Source organism: Ursus americanus, chromosome 22 (genome assembly GCF_024610735.1).
Source record: "Ursus americanus isolate L20-20 chromosome 22, mUrsAme1.1.p, whole genome shotgun sequence".
NCBI classification, from domain to species: Eukaryota; Metazoa; Chordata; class Mammalia; order Carnivora; family Ursidae; genus Ursus; species Ursus americanus.
This window is the reverse complement of record NC_142148.1, coordinates 46,774,300-46,788,187: the sequence shown is the minus strand read 5'-3', so window position 1 is coordinate 46,788,187 and position 13,888 is coordinate 46,774,300. Positions and strand designations below refer to the sequence as shown.

The 13,888-nt window shown below is 48.3% G+C and overlaps 1 protein-coding gene and 1 long non-coding RNA gene across 4 annotated transcripts; one reads left to right on the top strand and one right to left on the bottom strand.

Annotated features, from left to right (window-relative positions):
• Window positions 1-2,901: 2,901 nt before the first annotated feature.
• LOC123791698 (uncharacterized) lies at window positions 2,902-7,132 on the bottom strand. Of its 3 annotated transcripts, XR_015720975.1 has the most exons (3): window positions 6,542-7,132; window positions 4,075-4,139; window positions 2,902-3,736 (listed from the first exon to the last, which is right to left on the bottom strand). It is a non-coding gene; the product is annotated as an uncharacterized LOC123791698 (long non-coding RNA). The 3 variants fall into 3 exon arrangements; XR_006779484.2 differs by lacking the exon at window positions 6,542-7,132 and having other exon boundaries at window positions 4,075-6,465; XR_006779485.2 differs by lacking the exon at window positions 6,542-7,132 and having other exon boundaries at window positions 2,902-3,607; window positions 4,075-6,465.
• A 1,482-nt stretch (window positions 7,133-8,614) lies between these two features.
• Window positions 8,615-12,838, top strand: LOC123791697 (cystatin-C-like). The gene is made up of 3 exons (XM_045796618.2): window positions 8,615-8,957; window positions 11,620-11,733; window positions 12,491-12,838. Exons 1-3 carry the CDS (start codon window positions 8,706-8,708, stop codon window positions 12,572-12,574), a joined length of 450 nt encoding a protein of 149 aa, XP_045652574.2. The 5' UTR covers window positions 8,615-8,705; the 3' UTR covers window positions 12,575-12,838.
• Window positions 12,839-13,888: the final 1,050 nt, after the last annotated feature.

Sequence of the window (13,888 nt, the reverse complement as noted above, 5' to 3'; positions counted from 1 at the left end):
ACGAAATATCAAGTTTACATTCTAGTTTGTAGAGACAGAAAAGAAGAAAAATATAAGCCAGACAATCAGAAGGTGCAATGGAAAAAAATTGATAAACCAGGAAAGGAGAATGGGAAAGTGAAGAAGGGTTGGGGTTGAGGGGAGTTCACAATTTTAAAGAGCGAGGTCAGGAAAGGTTTCAGTAAGTAACTTTAAGTAACTGCCCTTACTTGAAGTGGGGAACACCTGAGTATTGGTGGGAGGTACTCAATCCACAGTATAGTTTGGGGTGTGAGCAGCTTGGGGTGTCTTGGGCCACCCAAATGGAAAGGCCATCAGATAGATTTGGAGGTAGGTTCTGGTATCAATTAATAATTCTGGTCACCAATTCAAATGTGTGGGTTTTTTTTCTCTACACCACCAAGCCGAGTTCTGACACCAGCTGTGTGTCCTATAATTTAACTCAATTCTGACACTATCTACCTGGTGACTGTTAAGGGCTCAGTCCTATAAGACAATCACCCCTGACTTCAGATGCCTATCACACATCCTGGTTATCGCCTGTGCTTCTGACCAACCTGCTAGAAATCGAAGGTTCCAACAACCCCCTCCTTGGATTCCATTAACTTGCTAAAATGGCTCACAAAATTCAGAGAAACATTATCATTCAATGGTTTTTTTAATAAAAAGACAACTCAGGAACAACCAGATGGAAGAGGTGCACAGGGCAAGGTCTGGGGAAAGGGTATGGAGCCCCCTGCCCTCTCCAGGTACACCCTCTCCCTGAATCTTTAGGTGTCACCAATCTGGAAGCTCTCCAAACTCCATCCTTTTGGGTATTTACGGAGGCTTAATGGCATGGTCATCAATGACTGAAACATTGGCCAGGGGCAACTCATTCAGCTCCCAACATCTTTCCTCCCTGGAATTCAGGGAAGTTGGGACTGAAAATTCCAACCCTCTAATCACAGGGATGGGTTCCCTGGCCTCCTTAGTTGGGGGGTCTAAAAGCCATCTCATTAACATAACAAAAGACACCTGTGTACTCTCCTCAGGAAATTTTGAAAGTTTTGGGAGCTCTGTGCCAGAATCAAGGACTAAAACCAAATATACATCTGTTACTATAAATCACACCATCACAGGAGGTGAGGTGGCAGTTTTGAGCTGGAGTTATCTGGTGGCCCTGTGCGCCTAGAGCTGGCATTAAAGTCATGAGACTGAACCGAACTCTGAGGGAAGGGGTACACCTAGAGGTAAAAAGAAGAACAAGGCCCAAGCCTGGGTGAACCCCTTAGGACAGGCCTGGATGAGGTTCTCAAAGAGGAGGCCAGACCTAAAATTCTTCACATGTAGACCAGCAAAGATAAGCAACACTTCTGGTGTCTTGGAATTAAGAAAAGAATCAAGATCATGCTGTCCTTTCTGATCTACCTGCAGAGACCCCTACAGAGACACCCCAGGCAGAATCTGGAGCCCTGGGCTCCATCTCCCTGCAATCTGGGACAGTGTGTTGTGTTGAAGTACCTGTTTATTTGTGTTTCTCCTCATCAGACCCAGGACTTCAGGAGGGCGGGACCTGAGCTTTTATATCTCTAAGCATCAGGGATTGATGAATCATGTAGTCAGGGAATTGATACCATTTTTCATGGAGGACAAATGAGTGCACAGTGGGTCTGCCACGAGGTGACTCAGGTACAAGACTGGAGTAATAGGAGGAAGTGTCCATCAGGGGCAGCACCTGGGGGCTCAGGCCCAGCATCAAACCACGGAGGATAAACGCACTGTAGATATCCACAAGTAAAAGAAACCACAAAATGCTGCTGTTGACCAAGAGCTTTCTCTTCAGTACTTGAACCTGCTTAAGTCAGACATACCTTTCTAAGGAACTTTGACAGTCTGTAGCCAAAAGTCTTTGTAGCCTTTGTGGGGGTCAAGGGCAGTCTGCTCCAAGATGTGATTAAGATTATTTTGAGTTAAAAGCAATCAGAACCTAGCATATTGAGGAAAGCCGTTTACCTCCCCTACAACTACCTAAAAAAGAATTTAGATAGAAGATCTGCTGCAGGAAGAGAGCAACCATCATAAATGACTACATTTTGATATAAACTAGATATGACGGAGAGGTACCTAGCAGGGCCTGTTGGATTTACGTGTGCTGTGTCCCGTTGTTTCTGTGGGCCTGGCTAACATTTGTTACCAAACTTTTGTTCTTCCTCATTCTGAGGATAATATTTCTTCCTTGGAAGTCCTAGACCTTACCCCTTCTCCTTAGTTCAAGGTGACATAGATACCTCAGTTTGCCTGACCATCTTTGGAATTTCCTTATCTGTGTGGACTCCCCATACATACAAAATTAAATGTGATTTTCTCCTGCTAATCCGTCTTGTCAATTTGATGCTTAGTTCAGCTAGAAAGATCTAGAAGGGGACAGGAAATTCTTGCTCCCTGACATGGTAATTTCAATTCTAGGAAGAAAATAATCCAAAATATGCACCGAGGCTGTTTTTTTCCTATAATAGTATGTATCCCATTATTACTCATTTTAGGAAAAATTTTTTTAAAAAAGCCTTTGAACACCCTAAAGGTCTAGCTAGAAAGTTAAGCTATGGAATAACTAGTTGAATAGTTCCTAATAAATACAATTGATTGATTGATAACTTATTTTTCATAGCTAACTTTAGCATCTTAGACACTTAGTTGATAGAGCAGAGCTTTCAGAGATAATTTAACACATGAAAATGTTCATGACAATGACAATGCAGAAAAGCAGCATTGACTTACAATCATCACATGAGATCAGTATGGTCAACTGCACATTCAGTGCACACAGGTCCAGTGACATGCACGCACAGAAATCATATTCTTTATATTTTTCTTTGTTTTCTCATTTGTTTTTATACGAAATGCGTTGTACTCAATGGATTAAAAAATAAAGAACTTTTATTTTCAAATATGGGGAAGAGTTGGATAAATCTGCTCTTTGTCTTTCAAAATCAGGTTTTTCCTCTGCTCGTGGTGCTGACTTTTTTCCAAAAATTAAGAGTAGCTTGGGGTTGAGGAGGAGGAAGGAGAAGGAGACACGGAGGAAAGGGGGAAGGCAGGGGAGGGGAGAGGAGGGGAGGGGAGAGGAGGAAGCTGTTCCAAGTTAAAAAGGAAAAAGGAAGAGAAACAGAAGCAACCGGTCCAAGTAATCAAGGGCTGCCCTCCTCAGTGTGGCAGCCATGCCTCAATCCCATGCCTGAGACCCTCCTAAGACTCTTCTGGAGGGGGCTCCCTGTGGCAATCAGGCAGACCTTGTTTTATTGTGTTTCCCAGATGCTGCATTTTTCACACTGGATGTCTGTGGCAAGTCCGTTGGAGCCATTTTCCCACAGCATTTGCTCCCTTCATGACTCTGTGTTACATTTTGGTGATTCTCTCAATACAAACTTTTTCATTATTACCAGACGCATCATGGTGACTTCTGATCAGTGATCTTTGACGTTACCGTTGGAGCCTGAAGATGTGGCTGAGTTGTTGCAATCTCATGATACAACTTTCACAGATTAGGGGTTGCTTCTTACAGATGAGTCAAGAGAGTGGTTTCTTGAGATGGAATCTACTCCTGGTGAAGAGGCTGTGAAGATTGCTGAAATGACGACAGAGGAATTAGAATATGATAGCGACTGAGTTGATGAAGCAACGCAGGGCTTGAGAGAATTGACTCCACTTCTGAAAGTTCTACTGCGGGTACAATGCAATCAAACAGCATCGCCTGCTACAGAGAAATCATCGTGAAAGTAGGATTGACATTGATGCAGCAAACTCCATTGCTGTCTTACTTCATGAAATTGCCACAGCCACCCCAGCCTTCAGCAATCACCACCCTCATCAGTCGGCAGCCACCAACATGCAGGCAAGACCCTCCACCAGCAAAAAAAACAGACTCATGGAAAGCTCAGAAGACAATTAATGATTTTCACAATAAATATTTTTTTACTAAAGTACATACATAATTTCTTAGATATAATGCTGTTGCACACTTCATAGACAACAGTAGAGTGTAAACATAACTTTTACATACACTGGGAAATAAAAAAAAATCATTTGACTTACTTTATTTTGATACTTGCTTTGTTGTGATGGTCTGGAACTGAACCCGAAATATCTCAGAGGTCTGCCTGTGTACAATGTGAACAACAGAGATGAATCTCACAAATATCAAATGAGTGGGGAAAAAGCCGGAGAGGTGTAAATACATAGAATTCCATTTATATGAACTTTGAAAATAGACAAAACTAATCTACAGTGAAAAAATAAAATAAATAGTGCGGCCATTGTCTCTGGGGGTAAGGGCCCAAAATGACTGGGAAGGGGAATGAGGAAACTTTCTGGGCGATGCTCATGTTCTGTACCTGATAGGGGATGGGTTACATAGGCTACACATTTGTCAAAGTTAAGTAAGCGTACACGTAAGATTTGTGCATCTTACTATAGGTAAATTTTACAACAAATGAGAAATCTATAAATAACTGCTGACCTCTAGTTCATATTATGCATGCTTAAGTGTTTAGAGGTGAGATACACTGATGTCTTTAACTTACTTTGAAATGCATGAAAACAAGATGGGTTGATAGATGAACAGAGAATACACAGGTGGATAGACATGTGATAAATAAGTAAAATACAATATTAATGCTAGAATTCAGGTGGTGGGAATATGGGTGTTTGCTATAAAATTCTTCTTTGTTGCACATTTGAACTTGTTCACAATACGATGTCAGGGAACATGCATTCCCCTCCGGGCCTCCCCACCTCACTTTGGGCCCCTCCCTCCCCGTCTACTTTCCCCATCTGCCCCTCCCCATCTCCCCTGCCTTTCTTACTCCCCTCCAGTATCACAGGCCTCTTGGCTCCTATTCAGCAACAGTACTTTCACTACATTCCAGGCAAACCAGTGGTAGCACAGAGCACTGGCCTGGCTGGCTCTCAGTGTTAAAAATAGATTATTCTGACACTCGTTAAAATGTTAAGGAAGACTTTATTTAATACTATTGCAATAGGGGTCAAGATTATCCAAACAGGAGAGAAAGACTGAGCTCAACTCTGAAGACAGCAAGAACAAATGGGGATTTACAGCCAAGGTGGTAGGTGAGGAGGGGGTTTGTAATTCTTGCTACACCAACCTAACAAGACTCTCGCAAAAGCCTAGACATCAAAGGTGGGGGCAATGAATTTGAACAGATGTCAAGGTTGGGGGACTCTCACTAGGATAGGCTTAGCAGGCCACCTGGGCAGGGACAAGACTGGGTAAGGCCCAGGCTTAGTGGAGAGGCAGCTTGAAGGAGCATCACTAAAGCTTGATCAGTCCTTGTCACTAGGACCAGCTCTTCTGTGAGTGGCAGGAAAGGGAACCAAGGGACACCATGGAGAGGGCAGGGCTGCCCTCAGTGGCCTCAGAGGTCAAGATTCAACACCCAGTGCACCAGTTCCAACGCTATCCCAGGCAGGAACAGGAATCCTTCTGCTGCCCTGTGCAGATTGCTAAATGAACTGGACTTCATGTTTGCACAAACACTGAGAGGGAAGTCAGAGCAACAACCACACCATGGATTAGAAAAGGAAACCGACCACACCACAGAAATGCCAAGGGGATTGCTCAATCCGACTCAGATCCATCTTACTTCCTTGCCACCAGGGCGGAAGCCCAGAGAGCCCTCAGAGCACCCAGCTGCACAAGCCGCCCACCTGTGTCCCTGGATGACCTCTTCCAGCCCCCGTCCCCTTGGCTGAGGTGCTGCAGACACCAGAGCTGCTCTGGTCAGTTTGCTGTTGTGAAATTAAATGGTAACTTGTAATGTAAAGCAAAGGGGACTGTCTACATGGTGGACCCTGGGCAAAAGCTTCCAAAAGATTCTCTTATGCAAATGCAAAACAGATATTGGCCACTGTACTCTCTCTTGCCTCTTTCTACAGGGACTGCCAACAGGCTTACGTGTGAGTATCACAGTTTCATAATGACATAGCATCAATCCGTATCAGAGCCCTAAATGCTTTACACCAAGGTTTAAGTGCAAGTTTTAGAAGCACAAATGCTCAGAAGTTCAACTCTTGGTCAACTCAACATGACCACTTGCCCCTTTAGGCACTGTTCTATGCACTTGGCCACTTACTTATTACAGCATTATTGGATATTCACTTCTTATTTATTTATTACAGGGAACATCTGTCACTCTCTCACTTAGTTTCTTTCTCTACTAGTTCAGATCATGGGATCAAAAGCCACATGAGCAGCCTTGTGGAAACAGGGTTTTTCTTTTCATCTGGCAGAATGGAAACATGCTTGCCTCCTGGACACATGTGCTCTTTCCTCCGTGGCGCATGGGTGCTAGAAGCCCTGTGCCTCAGTCTTGAGTTCATTATTTCTCTCTACGCCTCTGCTAGCTTATCCTTGAAGCTGGAGGCTACAGACGAGGGCATGGGCTGCTCCATCATTTTAAACCAGGCTGAAGCATCACCACTGCAGCCTACTCATCTCCGAGGGCTCTGACCCCCGGACACTACTGTTAACAAAGAAGCCCACCTCTCCGAATTTGTTACATTTGCCCAAGGTCGTTCCAACAGCTGGGGCCGATGGGCAGCCTTCCACTTCTTGTCTGCTATACTCCAGGTTGCTCTGGGAGCTTCTGTAGGCACTCTCTGTTAGGGTTAGAGATGTGGCACATGCCAGAGTCCTAACAGAGAATTACAAATAGGCAGTGCAACAGACAAGCAGCAGCAGTGTCAGTCACAACCCTCCACCACGCTCACTTCTGCCATCATGCTCTGGCTATCTGGGTGCCCTGCACTTCCTTCCCCACGACAAAAGGTAAGAGGATTATTTACATTTCAGCCTACCCTCTGTGTGACATACCCTTCCAAGACTGCAGTTCCAGCTGTCCCACATGGGCTGGGAAACCACAGTGAGAACCAATCCCCACTCTCAGGAGATAGCCACTCCTGCTCCGAAGTACTGGCCAGGGGGCACCTGGGTGACTCAGTTGGTTAAGCCTCTGCCTTTGGCTCCGTTATGATCTCAGGGTCTTGGGATCAAGCCCCCAGTCAGCTCTCTGTGGGGTAGGGAGTCTGCTTCTCCCTCTGTGTTCTCTCTCTCTCTCTCTCTCAAATAAATAAATAAATAAAATCTTTCTAAAAATTTTTTTTAAAAAAGTACCCGGCCAGGGGCAGTCCTCTCTTGCTCTGCTCTGTGTATCTCCTCCTTTCTGTAAAACTAAGAAAGCCTTTGCCCACTCCCTTCTGTGGCCATATTGGAGCACAGACCTACACAGTCCTGAGCAAGGGGCTCTGATAGCCCACCCAGCAGTACCCAGCTACCATGTCTTCTCAGTGTCTCTCCCTGGTCTCAGCAGACCTCTTGTCCTGTAGGTTTTGGCTGAAATGCCTCTCTTCTCCAGGAGGTCTCCCTGACCATGTTCAGAAGCACCTTTCTCTGTCAAACCCCTCTATTTCACTTCCAACAGAGGACCTATCACTCCCTGATGGTAATTACTGATCACTGCTCCCCACCCTCCACACACACCCTAAACCTGGGCTGTGAAACATCACAGCCACCAGCAACACTTGGGCATGGGGTGTTTGAAAAAGGATTCCAAGTATTTAGCACACATACAAAAGACGTAAAAATATCTCATTAAACAATTGCTTGTGTATGTTGAAATAATATTTTGGATATACTGGGTTAAACAAAAAATGTTCAACTTACTCTCTCGCCTATGTCTTTTTACTTTTAATGTACTAGAAAATGCAAAGTCACACATCGTTCACATTTCATCTCTACTGGGCAGTTGCCCTGTGACAAGTCCAAGGCTCACTAGCCAATGCTTCATGTACAGCCAGAGACTTGATGGCCAGGGAGAAGTCCCTGAAAGGTTTGTTCCTTGAATAAATAAAAGACTTTTGGAAAAGAGAACCCGATGACCTTTTCCCAGATAAAGGTTAATTCATTTATGTTTTGCAAAAGAAGCCCCCAGAACAGAGTTTTCCTTAGCTTCTGAAACCGACGCCCTGCTCTGGGGATTCCTGGACTTAGACCCCATGCTCAACCTCCAGGAAGCCCAGAGCGCTATTTTCCCTTTCACAGGAGGCAGGGTTGGGGGTTACAAGCACTGCGGGCCCTGGGAGGAGTGACAGCTTCTGCAAGACCACAGTGAGCTAGACTTGGGAACCCTCCACCAGCGCCTGAGCAGGACTGGCGAGGAGGTGCCAGATTCCGTGAAAGGTCAGGGCATGTGCCGGGTGGACTTTGGTGGAGCGGAGAAACCCGAGGGGGGGCGTATCCGGGGAGGGTAAAGGACAGCACTCCGCGGAGGGGCGGGACCTAGTTGGAGCAGAGACTCATGAGAAGAGGGGCGGAGCTTGGGGGAGGGGAAAAGGGCCTGACCTGGGGAAATAGGGCCATTGAGGGGATGGGGGCCCCGACTCAGGATAGAGGGCTGGGACTGGGAGGGAGGAGCTGCGTTGGGGGAGTACGCAGAATGGAGGGAGGACCCGGGAGGAAGGGCAGGACTCCCGCGGGGAGCTCCCACCGATCCCGGGAGGGGCAGGCAGGGGCGGAAGAGGCGGAGCCGGGGTGGGCTGGGCGGCCCGAGGGCGGGGCTGTGGGAATAAAAGCGCGACGGCTCCCGCTGGATGCTGCTCGCAGTCGCAGGAATACTCTTGTTTGTGTTTCTCCGACCTCTGAGCACATCATGGCCGGGCCCCTACGCACCCCGCTGCTCCTGCTGGCCGCCGTGGCCCTGACCCTGGCCCTGGCCGTGGCCGTGAGTCCCGGAACAAGCAGGAGAAATGCCAAGTCTTCGTTGGTGGGCGGTGCGTTGGACGCCGATGTCAACGAGGAGGGTGTGCAGCAGGCGCTCAACTTCGCCCTCAGCGAGTACAACAAGGCGAGCAACGACGCGTACCACAGCCGCGCAATACGAGTGGTGCGCGCCCGCAAGCAGGTGCGTCCTCCCGGGTTGTGTCACAGCCGGGCTATGGGGGCGGGGCGGCCTTGAGCTCCGGGCGTAGCTGCCTGACGTCGCCAGCCCGGCCCCTACTGGTCAGCCCAGCATCTTGGAGGGACGAGTCTCGAGCCCCTAGAGGTTGGGTGGGGACTGCAGACGCTCCCTTCTGTGCGAGTGGTGTCCCTGGTCTCTCTGGTCGTCCACAGCCTGCCCTACGCGTGACCGTCACCCGGAGTACCTGGGACCCAGACGGCACACTGGGTCACCCCCAGGGTCTTCATTTGTATTTTCAAATGCTAGCCTGGCCAGAGGCTGCGGTGTGGAGGTCAGGGCCCCATCCAGTTCCCTTACCTCCGTGCCCCAGCCTCACCGGACACGGAGGCTCAGTGTGAGCTGTCAACTAAATGACCACGGACGAGGGAAAAACAGACCCCACACCTGACTGCCCTCCTGGCTCTGCCATTAAATGATTTTTTAAAGCACTTTTGTAACTTTTAATTTCAGACTTACAGAGCAGTAGCAAAAATAGTGCATAAATCCTTATAGATTCCACACCTAGATTCCTTAAATGTTAAAGTTTTGCCATTTTTCTTTCCACTGGGCACATACGTGTGTGTTTGGGGATATATGCATTTGTTTTTCTGAGTCTTTTGAGAGTTAACACCTCAGTGTGTATTTCCTAGAAACAAGGGTGTTTTGTGATATACCCACAATAACACTTTGGAAATCAGAACCAACACTGAGAGTTATCTAATCTACAGACCTTATTCAGATATCACTGATTGACCCACTGCTGTCCTTTATAGCCCAGGACTGCAAAGCCATGTGCTGCAGCCACTGTCCTGCAGCCTCCTTTACTCTGGAGAAGCCCCTCCATCTATGAACTTGACATTTCTGAAGGATCCAGCCAGTCCTGGTGCACACTGGGGCGCAGTTTGGGGTTTCCCCATGTTTCCTCGAGATGATTGGGGTCATGCAAAAAAGGTCCATTCTCCTCCACGTCTCCTCTCAAAAGGTGCCACTGAACTATCCCAGCCTCAATACTCTCATCCTGCAATGGAGTTTGGGGCCCACACCAAACATCCTCCCTGAGGTGGGGCCCTGGCTGCTCTCTGAACACCCAGAGGCTGTCGGCACACGCAGAATGGGGCAAACACAGAATGGGTCGATGTGCTGGCCTGTGGTATTCACTGCATCTCAGAGCAGAGGGACTAGCATATGAATTCAAACCTGTCCAGACATGCTGGTGGAAAGGCCGCCTGTCCTGGAGTTCTGGTCAGATAAGGAGCATAATCACCAGAGTCCAGAAGGGAGCTTGGAGGGAGTGTCAGGAAAGGCCACTGGGCTTTGTGCTTGTCCTCTAAGGGTGGCTAGGATTTAGGCCAGCTGACCTGGAGCCAGTTGGAGAGCAGAACAGCTTCACAGCAACAAAAACCTATAATGCATGCCAGCATTTAGGGCTCATCCGTCTTCTCGTGAAACTTCCGAAGGTGGGCCCAGAAGAGACCATTTCTCCCCCTGCAGCAGTGGCTGGCACTGTGTCCTGTGGACACACATATATGCTCCCTGCTCACTGGGTTTCCCCCAGCCTGCTCCTCTCCAGTGTGACACTGGCTTGACATCACAGCTCGTTGGGAAAGTGACAGCAGAGGCATCATGGGAGCTGCTTGTGGTTCCACCAGGTAAGATGTAGAGCCTGGTCCCAGGGTCCTCATCCCCAGTTTCTCCAAGTTCTAAGGATGCCCTGTGTGAGGACAAGGTATGCTTCTATCCTGTAATCTCAAATGTAAAAGACAGATGTGTGACACACTTCAGAAATACTCCTATCAAAAATTACACTTAATGATGCCTGGGTGGCTCAGTCAGTTAAACGTCTGCCTTTGGCTCAGGTCATGATCCCAGGGTCCTGAGCTCGAGCCCCACATCCAGCTCCCTGCATGGAGGGGAGCCTGCTTCCCCCCAGCCCTCTCCTTCTACCTGCAGCTCCCCTTGCTTGTGTGCTCACTCGCTCTTTCAAATAAATAAATCATCTTAAAAAAAAAAAATCATTCCAGGGGCAGTGTTTTATTGGCTTAAAGTGTGTGTGTGTGCGTGTGTGTGTATGTGCATGAGCAAGACAGAAGCCTCTCATTTCCCACTGTGAAGTGAGGGAATAAATAAACCTTTATTATACTGCAGAAATGTGAAGATTAGGGGGTTGACCCTATTAATTGGAATTTAGCTCAAGTGTACCCATCGCGTGACTGTCTTCCTGAACCAGACCCACTCTGTTTGCTGCAGCACAGAGCCCTCGCTGTGTCCTCAGACCCTGCCCTGGCTCCTGGCACTGGAGAAGTTTATTAGCCAACACCATGCTGGCTCCCCAGAGTGCACCTTCCTTCCTAAACCCAGTTAACAGGATTTTGGTCCGTGGCTTCCATCTTCTGTCTTCCTGCTTCTCCTCCTGCCAGGCTGCCTGAGACCTTCCAGAGCCTCTCTGTGAACGAGTCAGGAGGGTCTGGGCACAGCTGCTGGACCAGCCCTCAGGAGGTGGCTTTGGTTTTCTGGGGTACCTGCTTTGGCAGAGTGAATGCTGGTATGAGGGCCCAATAGCAGGAAGGTACCTGTGTGTGTGAACTTGGCCAGTGTTGTAAACAAATCCTGTTCTTGACATGTGCAGGTCGTGGCTGGGATGAACTACTTCTTGGAGGTGGAGATCGGACGAACCACATGTACCAAGTCCCAGCCCAACTTGGACAGCTGTCCCTTTCATGACCAGCCACACCTGATGCGGGTATGTGCCTGTGGGATGCATGATGTGTAAGGGGTGGGGGTGTGCACGTGTCAGAGTGCATGTGGGGTAAAGACGTATGTGTGTGCACTTGACTAGTTTGAGTTTATAAGTGGGTTTTAGCTGGTGAATTGGGGCACCGTGTGCTGTGTGAGTTGTTGCCTGTGGGATAAGGAGCAGCTGTGTGGTGTTTGCTGGTGAGAGAGATGACCCCTTAATCCCAGCCTCAGTCACCTGAACAGATTAGAGGGAATTAGAGGCCTGTAAGCAGCCAAAATCCTCTGGTCCTACCCTGCTCACCAAATACTAGTCTCTCTCATCGGGGAGGCCTCTGGGTGGGGGGCACATTCCCTGTGTCTTTGGGTGTTTCTCAAACTCTGATCCCAGCCCCTTGATCCTTCCCACTGCACCTGTCTTAGTGCTGGCCCAGTGGAAGTGCAGGGGACTTGGGGACAGCACCCTGTCCCTCAGTGGCTCTGTGATCTTGCACAGGCTTCTCCTTAAAGGGACGTGCAGTGGGGATGAGCTTGTGGACTCCTGCTGCTTGGAGTTAGGGGACAGGATTCCATGTCTTGGACATAAGGGGTGGGTGGGGTGACGAGAGGTCACTGCCAACCCCTGCTTAGTGTACTGGGCTTCAGCAGGGTGGGGGCTGAGAGTCCCACCACCACCTTTCTCACCCGCACTTCTGACATCTTGAGGCTGGGCACGTTCCTTTTTCACTGTAACCCTAACTATCCCTCTCTCTTCCCTTTCGCAGAAAACGCTCTGCTCTTTCCAGATATACACTGTCCCCTGGCTGGGCAAGACCTCCTTGGTGAAGTCCAGCTGCCAGGACGCATAGAGGACCCTGTGACAGGCTGGGCCACTCTACCCCCTTTCTCCCACCCCCACCCCTTTGTAGAGCTCCTAAGCTATAGAAGGTTGGCTTTGCCCAAGTGATGCCCCCTCAGCGTGCTATTCCCAAGAGACAAATAGGGAAAGGTTCTGGGGCTTTTTTGAACAGCTAAGTGACTGTAACTCCTTTCTGTTCATTGCTTTACAAGTGCACCAGTCTGTAGTACATGTGTTCTGCCCTCTCTTAATCAATAAAAAGTAACATCAGCTACCTCTTGAGTTATTTATTGTCTTGGGAATATATACAGAAGGGTTTGGGCACTGCCTTTAAGAGCTCCTAGTCCCACTGGCTTTAGAGGGCAGGCAAGGAGCAGAGAGCTGACAGCTTCCTGGAGGGGAAGTCAGGGGTGCATGCTGCCACTTTTGGGATGGTTGAGTTAGGAGCAGGCTGGGAACCCAGGCCTCCAGCTGTGGTGGCTCCTGGTAGTCACACAGGGGAGAGAAGGGGACCTAGGCTGCTGATCCTAAAGACTTTACTGCTATGTTTGAAAAGAAGTCAGATGGTGAGCGGACTGGACAGGAGGGAGGGGTCAGATGGAACCCATAGCCCAGAGCCACCCTAAGCAGGGCTCTGCCAAGTCAGATTTCAGCCATGTGTGCTGAGATCACACTCCTGGGCTGATTCTCCCTGGTCAAGTTCTTCAGAGACTAAAATAAATAATGATTTATGTTTACTTCTTTCCACAAAAGAGTGCAGGCACCTGCAGGTGACAGAGTATATGGGTGTATATGTAACTAGTAGAGAAATACCCATTGGAATCAAGGTCAATCCAATCAGAATCAGAAGTGAAATAGGACTGAAAATAACACCTTCAGATTGGTTTCCAAGAAGTGGTTTCTAAAGGGTTTTACGGGTTTGTACCCTGCCTGTTTTCTGGGGTCCCATTTAAAATCAGTCCTTGTGTAGAGCTCCACGTAAGGGATATAGAGTTGAAACCATAAACAGGATTGACATAGAGTGGGCTTGCTTCTTATTCAGAAGACTTTGGAATTAAAAAGGAATGTCACCCTTAGTTCACCATCATTCTGTAGATGAGTGGATACCTCAGAACCCCAATAGGAAAGATCCAGCCCTAAACAATAGAGAACTAAACACACACTCTGCCCCCTGTGCTGCCCTTATATTAGCCATTCACTGCAGAGGGGTGGCCCTCTCGCGGGGCTAGTAGTGCTGGGGCCATGTGCCACATGCAGAGCAGCATGGATGAAGTCTTACGACTTGCTGCCCTGAACACAGCAGGTGAAATGACAAAGGGAACGC

Bases quoted from the DNA above. Each gene is read 5' to 3' on its own strand.
- LOC123791697 (XM_045796618.2), top strand. From the start codon at position 8,706: ATGGCCGGGCCCCTACGCACCCCGCTGCTCCTGCTGGCCGCCGTGGCC. The intron at 8,958-11,619 runs GTGCGTCCTCCC...TGACATGTGCAG, and splicing joins TGGTGCGCGCCCGCAAGCAG to GTCGTGGCTGGGATGAACTA. The intron at 11,734-12,490 runs GTATGTGCCTGT...TCCCTTTCGCAG, and splicing joins ACCAGCCACACCTGATGCGG to AAAACGCTCTGCTCTTTCCA.